The 9,874-nt window shown below is 46.4% G+C and overlaps 1 protein-coding gene across 1 annotated transcript; it reads left to right on the forward strand.

Annotated features, from left to right (window-relative positions):
• Positions 1-6,120: 6,120 nt before the first annotated feature.
• On the forward strand, positions 6,121-9,638 carry LOC123430446. Its single transcript, XM_045114318.1, has 3 exons — positions 6,121-6,767; positions 6,865-6,965; positions 8,620-9,638. The coding sequence occupies exons 1-3, from the start codon at positions 6,121-6,123 to the stop codon at positions 9,330-9,332; spliced, it is 1,461 nt and encodes a 486-aa protein (XP_044970253.1). The 3' UTR covers positions 9,333-9,638.
• Positions 9,639-9,874: the final 236 nt, after the last annotated feature.

Here is a 9,874-nt window from a genome sequence, read left to right on the forward strand (position 1 = left end):
CAACTATGGCCCTCAAGATGTGTCCTCTAGTGGGCAATTGACTCAGCTCAACTCCTCCTCTCGGGGGACTGAGCAACACACCAACATGAGATGGAAATTTGCTCAACAATTTGTTCCATCCATTCTGTTGTACTACTAGATACTCTCACACCGTACCGACTAGCTCGACCACGCTTGGCCTCGATCTGCGCCTCGGCTGCTAGGTGCTCGGCATGCGGGGTGGTATATATTGCGTCTTCGTCACCTCCTTCAAGAGGAGGTGGATGTCGTCACCCCCCGCCCTCGTCGACGTGATGGATCAAATGGTCCGGCATTGTTGGTTTTGTGCATGTTCTCAATCTCCTCTGTAAACTAAGTACACGCCCTGATCCAGGTTGCACTTGGGGTTATATGGAGCTGCTAGATGGATCGGATCGGATGGATCACCCTCATGCATGTTTCACCCCTGATCTCTTTTGGTGAGAGAAAGGTATGAGTTGGTCCAACATTGTTGGTTGGGGTTTTGTGTGAGGGCATATGCATGGAGATGGAGCCTTGCAGAAGAGCTGCTAGCTTGGCCCGGCCGATGCCTCACACCTAACACATGCATGCATTCGTCTTGGATCGCTTCTCCATGCATGAAAACAAAAATAATCCTAGACCGAGTCTCGTGCATATGGCTCTCACTAGCTTCAGTTTCATGCGATCCTGGAAGTTAAAGGTCACACTCACCGTGCTACGTACCATCCCGATCCAAGCTATTGGCAAGAAACCAAAATTCATGTTCCCCGGATATAAATTAACTTATAAATAATAGTAATGTTCGTACGACACGTCGATGAGGATGACGTTAACACAAATTAATTGAGAGAAAGGGACAAGGAAACAAGGATGAACTGGGACCTAGGGCAGCTAAGCTACTGAACAATCGATGGAGGCAGGTGAGCAACTGGGATTAGCTTATATGTTTGTTTAGTGGTCCATATCTACTTAGCAACTCTGGCCCTCCCATGCATGATGTATCCTCTGCTGCTGGCTAATTGAATTAGCTCAACTCCTCCTCTCATGACTCATGAGACTTGAGCAACATTTTTTCGGAAAGTAGAATGACCCCGGCTTCTGCATCATGACGATGCATACATTTATTTTATTAATTGTTTAACAAAATTTTATAAAGTAATATATCAATATGTCTGAAGTCACCATCTTGACGACATATGTCCCTACTCCTATCGACTTGATGAAGGGGTATAAATTGTCTGGGCCACATACCCACACCTCATACCAAAGCACAACATCTAAAATCGGAGGCCCTTACAAAGTTGTTAATGGGTTTGACTCGCACACCGATGCGGCGCACTCTCAACGGGTACCGCATGCACACCCTGCAATTACCGTGACCATCGTCTTCCACCGATCCATCTTCGAAGCAGGTACTGACGCATCCACCTTGCGAGGCCTGCCGTCGATGCCACCATGCGCCAGACAACGCCGCTACCCTACGCGCGTCCATCATCACACATCCGTCGCCGAGACCCTGCAACACCATGTCACCGAGACTCCACATTGTCGATGCTTCACAGGAATTGCTTAGCCGCTACACAGCGAGCAGGTCGCACCGGCCAGATCAGATCTGACCGAAGGCCAGACCACCCATGACGCCGACCCGTCCACCAGGCCCTCCATGCCACCGCCGCCGATCCGAGGATAGATGACCCGTTGTCGCAGATTCAGTCGCCGCCACCGAACACAGCCAACGTCGCTGCCCAAGGCAAGGCTGACCGCCATGCCCGCAACAATTGCTGCCCAAGACAGAGCCAACCATCGTGTCACTGGCGGTCAAGGCAGGGACGCCCGCCACGCCGCCAAGGTCAGGCCAGTCACACCTCCTCACATCGCGGGATTCCGCATCACCCCCATGGCACAGGAGAGAGGGAGGCCCCCGCCATCGCGATCGGGGGACCGAGCAACATGAGATGAAAATTGCCTAATCACAGACATGCATAGCCAGCCTATAATTAGTTAAACGAGGGGCGTGAACTTGATATTTCCATTCTATAATTCTATGAATAAATTGGGGCCTCCACTTGATACTTTCACACCAAGCTGCACGCATGCATGGTCCCTCTCGTTGAGGGGGTCGATCACAGTTAATGCAAAACCCCACACACACTGCCATTGGCCTCAGGTTGCATTTGGTAATGCCCTCCTCTCCATTTTCAGATCCATGTTTTTCGTGCATGCATGCATGTACCTACTTTTCACATCTACCGTTTCAAAATAACTAGGAGTAGTTAGGGTCCCAAAAAGTGAAAATAGATAGGACTGAATTTTAGACTACTCACAATGGAGAGTAACATGGAGCACGAAGTAGTAACAAGTATATGTTACTAGCCTAAGGCCCTGTTTGTTTTAAAATTTCCAGAACTTTTTTAGTCCCAACTAAAAAATCCCTAGTCCCTACCGTTTTGTTTTCATGGACTAAACAGAGATTAGAGGTCATTAAATAAAATACAAAAATCCCATGTTACCCCTAGTAATGTAATAAAAGTTATTAAATGACATGCTAAAAGTAGGGGCACTGTTGGAAAAAGTGCCAAAAACTTCCAAAAAGACCCTTCCATAGGGACTTCTTCCTCTAGTCCCAAATACCTCATTTTAGTCCTTAAAAGTCCCTCCTACTTGTTTCACATGGGATTAAAAGAGACTTTTTTTAGTCCCTACACCAAAAAGTCCCTGGAAACAAACACCCCCTAAGTTACTATCTTCACAGTGAATAGTAACATAAGGATACTGCCTCCGTCACGGTTTAGAAGGCACGGCTAATTCACGTGCATTTTCACAACAGACAAGGTTTAAGGCGCATTGCATTTACTCCTAGCATCTAATTAGTAGCTCGTTGTACTACTTCTATATGCATGTGTAGTGTGAAAACTATTTTAACTCATTTCACAGCCAATCAATAACCACCTAGGTTCTAGAGAATTTTCATGCACGTCTTCTAAACCGTGACGGAGGGAGTAGTAATGTTGAGCCTTTCATTTATTAGTTTTTCCTTGATATGAGTAACTAGTTAAGTTACTCAATTTATCTCTCTTTTCATTAGTTAGAGAAAGATCCTTTTCTCTCCCTAAAGTCATTTAATTACTTACACAATACATGATGGTTGTGGTGGCTTCGTCCATATTCATGCTCCGCGGGTCTAGTCTTTACTAGATTTTGTATGAGTGTGGTCATGTGCGTGTATATGTCTCTCTATGTTTATGAAATAAAACCCACATATATGTTAGGTTTCGTGCGTTCTTATAATGGTGCGATGGGTGGTTTTGAGATATCCACACTCCGTGACTTTAGTCTTCACTAGGCTTCTTATGAGTGCGGTTGTGGCGTTGTGCGGTTTTATATAAGTTTGTCATGTTTATGCTTGGATGCCACATCAACTACCAATGATGTAACAATCTATATTTATCTACTCATATGGTGTGTGTGGCGGTTTTGTCTATATTTGTCATGTACGACTTCAGTCTTTACTAGATTTTTGTATGAGTGATGTTGTGTGGTTTTGTATGAATCCGTCGTGCTTACGCTTGTGTGTCACATCACCTAGTCATGATGTAACAATTAATATTTGTCTACTCAAACCCAATTCATGCTGATATGGTATTATTCAAGCACTTCTACATCTTAAAAGCCCATTTCAATCATTGGCTCCATGCGTGTATCTTTTTTCTCCTTGGGGAGGTCAAATGAACGTCTTTCTTAATTTATCTCTCCTCTTCTTGATCCAATTAAGACAACAAAATCCCTCCGAATTTATCAAGAACATTCAGACATAACATGTTCAAATTTATTACATGTCCTTACTTCCAACACAATTTTCACTTCATAATATCCAACTATCTTGCTAAGAATCAACAAAGGCTTCTATATCTCGGTTTGATTGGAAACTAAATAAGTTACAATGATTTTATAGATTTTATTTTTGTGAAAATAAATCTAGTTTTTTTCCATAGACATGTAAGGAAAGATCCACTATCATTAAAGAAAATCGCTCATGTAATAAATAAATATAATGTAATCCTAGACGCCTAAAAGTCAACTAAATCTCAGTCGATCTTACAAATATGTCCATGCAAAACTAAAAAGAAATCATTGTGATGTAATAATTTATTTATATGCTGCAAGAATTGTATTAGTTGTTCAATTATTGCCAAAGTTTAGAAAGGTATGAAATCTTGCACAGGTTTCAAATGTCAGACTCGGCGTCAAACAACTCGTACCCGGTTCGATATTAATGAATTTGTTTAATGCTTTCATCTCCATTTTCAAATCCAAGTTTGTCATGCATGTGCCTACTTTTCATGTATTTGTCGCTTCGACTTGAATGAAATAGTTAGGGATCCTAAAAAGGGGGAAATAGTAGGTTTCAATTCTAGATGTAGATTATTTTGCTCGCAGAGTCACTTAATTTCGTAACAATACGAGATGGTCATGGTGAAGGACGGAGCGAGGATCTATGAAAGGTGGGAGCCAAACACAAACAACCAAACTTTAGGGGGGGGGGGGGGCAAACACTAATTTGATGGGTATCTTTGCAATTTTTTCATGAATTTAGAGGGTATATGGACAAAAATATTCAACCATGAGGCTCCGTGAATTGAGCCTTTACTAGGTTTTGTATGAGTTTGGATATTGTGCAATGGGATATGCTTATAGCAACATCAACCACCCGTGACGTAACGATAAATATTTATCTACTCAAATAATGTTTGCGGTGGTTTCATTGTTATTCACAATCCACGACTTTAGCCTTTACTAGGTTTTGTATGAGGGTGTCGTGCTTACGCACATTCGCCACATCAATTGCCCATGATGTAGCAATTAATATTTGTCTCACAAATCAAGCTCGTGCTTGTATGGTTTATTCAAACACCTCAACATTTTCTAAATGGATTTCAGTCATTGGTTCAATGCTTGTATCTTCTCTCCTTGGAGAAGTCAAATGTAAAAGCTCTCTTAGTTTATGTCTCACCTTCTCAATCCGATTAAGGAAAAAATGCCTTCCAAGTTTCTCAAGAACATCCCAACCTCACCACTTAAAATTTATTATGTGCATACTTATTTTCTACACGATTTTCACTGAGCGTATAATCCAATTGTTTTGCTAAGGATTAAAAAACGTCGAATAGATGCTCTGTGTGTCGGCCAAGTGAGAATTAGCTAATTCACAACCAGAAATGTGCATCGTGTTATAAAACATTGTTCAACTAATGCAATTATTTTTCTCTTCATTGAATTCTAGGTCGATTTAAGTAATACATTCGTACGCATATACTCCCTCCATTTCATATGACCTTAATTTGTTCATATAGTGCAATAAATTGTACCCCTCCATCCCAAAATATGCTGCATATTAGATTTAAGAGAAATCAAACTTTGCATAATATGGCCATACCAATAATTTATTCGCTCAATATACTTTCATACAGTATCAATTCAGTGTTGTAGGTACAGATAGTTTTACCCTGACTTTTATGAAAACCGATGAGGTACTATGACAATGCCAAAAAAACGTCTTATATTTTGATACAGAGGGAATAGACAATTTTCCTAAGATGACATATAATTAAATGAACAAAAGAAAGTTAATGGGTATAATATCATGATAATGTATCATAAAAAATGTTATGCTATTATTTACGATGATAATAAATAAGATCATTATAATATTAATATACCATACTACTAAGCATTACAAAAAATAGTATCATATACTGACTAGTATCAATGTAGGACACTAAGTTATGATACTATCCACTAGTGTCATATGGATGATGCTAGTAGTAGCTTGATTTCGACGTCGATTTATGTATTGAAAAGGGGCTTTAAAAACCATTTACACCGTGTTTGTTGCGAATCAGCATATATCCGTTTATTTATTGATGAAAGGGGGCTTTAAAAACTACTACAACATATTTGTTGTTCTCATTCCAGTTAAGTCATTTCCTGAGGTTTTTTTTAGGTGGGCCCACACCCAGAGGGAGTAGAGCCTTCATATACGCAGCAGGTCTCCCCTCCCCTCCCCTCCCTTGTTTAAATCGGACACGCGACGGTAGCCATACGCACGCACACGTTTCATTAATGGCGCTCTCCACGCTCCTCCTGCCCTCCTCCTCCTCCACCGCCGATGCCTCCGACCGCCGCCGCGGCCAGCCACAGCAGCCAAACCACCACAGCAAGCGCAAGAAGAAGCCGCCGGCGCCACCCCCGCTCTCCCCCGCGCCCAGGACTCCCGCCCGCCGCGCCGGCGCCGGCTCGACGCCCAAGAAGAGCCCCGCCCTCGCGGCCCCCACCACCGGCGCCAAGGCCAGGCTCGTGGCCGGAAAGGACCAGCACGGCCGGCATCGCCGCGGCGGCAGCTCCAAGAAGGCGCCCGCGCGGCCGGCGTCGTCGTGGGAGCAGCTCAAGAGCCTGCTGAGCTGCCGGAGCGCCACGGCGGCCGCGCGCGTGCACGACCCGGCCGCCCTGGCTCGGGGCCCCGGCGCCGGGGGGTACTGGGGCACGTCCCTCTGCTCCATGCGAGACGTGGCGACCGTCGACGGCGCCTCCTCGGCCGCCTCCGTCGTCGTCGACCACCGCGACACCGCCCCGCTCAACCGCTCCTCCCGCCGCGCCCACCACTCCTCCTCCTCCTCGTCCGCTGGCGGCGGCGGCGGGCACCCGTCCTCCCTCCGCGGCCTCTCCGGCTGCTACGAGTGCCGCGCCATCAACGTCGAGCCCGTCTCAAGGTCTGCTCCTCATGCCATGCCGCTGCCCAATCAGCACCTTCCATTAGCTAGCTTATTACAAATCGCCATTATGGATTGGTGATGATCACATTCACAGGAGGTACCCGAGGCCGAGGGAGCTGTGCCCATGCTCGCAGTGCGGCGAGGTGTTCACCAAGCCCGACACCTTGGAGCACCACCAAGCAGTTCGCCACGCCGGTAAATTCTCGAAACCCGCTGCATCGATCGATGCATACAGTCATATCTAACGACTGCGGTATTTTTGCGACGGGATCATAAGTGGCGAAATGATCGTATATATCAACTTTTTGCAAAATATGGAAGATCAGCATTATGCATGTGGTGAAGATTTTCTTTTGGGTGCAAATCATGTGTGTGATGGTGGAGTACAACTACTAACCAGAACCATTAGTGAGGAAGAGGAGGCCTTGGAAAGCTACTACTAGTAGCTAGATAGAGATATGTGGCATACACTTAATTATCATTTAATAATTAATTAACTAAGCTTTGGTCAAAATGATGGGCTAATCATGATTAAATGATGGTGAGGGATGCATGGCACCCATGTACTATAAAAAGTTATAAAAAAGATTGTACATGGTGATCTACTAGTGCTTTAGTGGTTGGATTAGTTTAGTAGTTTGTTCATGTGTGTGAGAGGAGACAAGAAGAAGGGGGTTAGGAAGATGCTGCCTGCTCATCAAAGCTAACCATCTCCCCTTTTTCACCCTCTTTTCCTTTGTCTTTTGTGGGTTGCAAGGAAGCTACGTACTGTCTTAGCTAGCTAGCTTGTGCACAAATCCACTGCCACTGCCACTGCCCTAATTAAAATATTTTAGATGATAACAATAACTAATTGATTGAGTTTATCTATCTGTATCTGTATCTGTATCTGTATCTGTATCATATCAGTTGCTTGCACTTGGTAAAGGTGGATGCATGGCATGCTAGCTAGATCAATTGCTTACTTGCTAATTAACCAAATGATATGGTGGTATCTTTAGGTAGACAGTGAGGGTGTTGGCATGCACGCAGGAGTAGGATACTCCACATGACTGGCCAGTATTAAAACAAGTTACACCACCGACTAGTGGATTAATTAAGCAGCTAACCCCACTGTTACTGTTACAGGCTAGCTAGAAATTAAATTAGCCTGCAAATTAAGATGAGGTCCCATGCTGATGATGCTGTACCACTGCATCATGCATGCTACAGCCCCTTCAATTTATAGCGGTTGGTAGCACGTTAATTGGGTCTCCAATCTGCATGCAGTTCCATTCCATGTGTGCATCTACATGTTGGAAAAGATGGAGTTTTGCATGTACATATTGAAAGTGAGGCATGAACACACACACACTCACTCATGCAGTAGTACATGCATGGGACCATCATCTGGCATGGCATTGCATGCTTGTGTCATGAAGATGGTTAATGCCCCGCTGACACTGTTGCATGCAGCTGAGTCATGCGTTGAACCGTACCAGCTCAGCTACCTAGTGTACCTTCTCCCTTAATGCCCATGTACTGTTGTACTGGTAGGTGTACATACTTTTCACCTGTTTAGGTTGGACTAATTACAAAAGCGCCGTCCATCACAGGATACAGTTGGATACGGTGGCTAGCATGATTAAGTAGTGATTAATTTATAGTTGCCGTTGCCGATGATCGACGATGATGCATGCTTTCCAAGATCTCAGTGGTCGTGCTTTCATGGCGCTGTCGGTGTGCCCTGACCTGACCTGAGATCACCCACGCATGTGATCACAGTACAGTAATTAATTTACTGCTAATCAAATCACTGGTTGATGAATAAGTATGAAGGTTTTGCATGGCGTTGGTTGATGAATGGCAGTGTCGGAGCTTGGGCCGGAGGACTCGGGGAGGAACATCGTGGAGATCATCTTCAAGTCGAGCTGGCAGAAGCGGGACCGCCCCATCTGCCACATCGACCGCATCCTCAAGGTCCGCAACCCGCCCCGCACCGTCGCACGCTTCGAGGCATACCGCGACGCCGTCCGCGCACGCTGCCGCGCCGACGCCGCCGTCTCCGCTGGCGGCGCCACGCGCGCCGCCGCCGACGGCAACGAGCTGCTCCGCTTCCACCCGGCCGCGCTCGCCTGCGAGCTCGGCGCCGACGGCTCCACCTCGCTGTGTGCGTCCTGTGAGGACGGTGACGCCGCCGACGGCAAGGCGGCGGCCGCGGCGTGCGGGGTGTGCGCGGCCATCCGGCACGGGTTCGCGCCGTGGGCCGGCGCGCACCCGCTCGGCGTGCGCACCACGGCCAGCAGCGGCCGCGCGCACGACGTCTGCGGCGCGGAGGCGGCCACAGGAGCGGGGTGGCGGGCCATGCTGGTGTGCCGGGTGATCGCCGGGCAGGTGCGCCGAAAGGACGGGGACGGTGAGGGTGAGGAGGAGGAGGAGGGGCAGGCCGGGGCGTTCGACTCGGTGGCCGGCGACGACGCGGGCGGCGCGTACGGGGTGCTGGAGGAGCTGTTCGTGGCCAACCCGAGGGCCATCCTGCCCTGCTTCGTCGTGGTCTACCGCGTCGACGCCGACGCCCAATGACATGCATGCGCTTTGCTGCACCAATTATATTCTTTGCCATGTAAGTCAATCTGTACTAAACTGTAGTATGTCGCGTCCAACAAGTGTCGGCTCCCTGTGTCCCAAAATAATTGTCTCAACTTTATACTATCTCTAGTACAAAGTTGTATTAAATTTAAGACATTTATTTTAGAATGGAGGGAGTAGCATCGATCGCGTGTGTGTGCGCATGTATGGAAAACAAGAAGAAAAATGTGTGTACCCTTATGTATTAGCATGCATGTACTCGTACATATACATTGATTTGATTTTGATGAGATTGATATACATGCATGGCGTGGCGTCCATGTATACTGGCAGCTTATTTGCATCATGCATTGGTTCCATCGCTTCCATGATGCATGCATGTATGTGAGATAGATAGAATCCCACCTTTGTAAGTTGTTGGCTTTTGGTTGCTGACCATGACACCCTTTTTGATCAGCTTTCTGCCAGACACATGGTCAACGGCACATGCATGGCATGGCATGGCATGAGTGTGTCCGCAAACAATTCCAACCTCT

The sequence above is a fragment of the Hordeum vulgare genome, chromosome 2H, assembly GCF_904849725.1.
Source record: "Hordeum vulgare subsp. vulgare chromosome 2H, MorexV3_pseudomolecules_assembly, whole genome shotgun sequence".
NCBI classification, from domain to species: Eukaryota; Viridiplantae; Streptophyta; class Magnoliopsida; order Poales; family Poaceae; genus Hordeum; species Hordeum vulgare.

What these genes read in the sequence shown, in the direction of transcription:
- LOC123430446 (XM_045114318.1), top strand. Translation starts at nt 6,121, where the DNA reads ATGGCGCTCTCCACGCTCCTCCTGCCCTCCTCCTCCTCCACCGCCGAT. An exon ending in AACGTCGAGCCCGTCTCAAG is followed by an intron (nt 6,768 to 6,864) that starts GTCTGCTCCTCA and finishes TCACATTCACAG; the next exon opens with GAGGTACCCGAGGCCGAGGG. An exon ending in CCAAGCAGTTCGCCACGCCG is followed by an intron (nt 6,966 to 8,619) that starts GTAAATTCTCGA and finishes GATGAATGGCAG; the next exon opens with TGTCGGAGCTTGGGCCGGAG.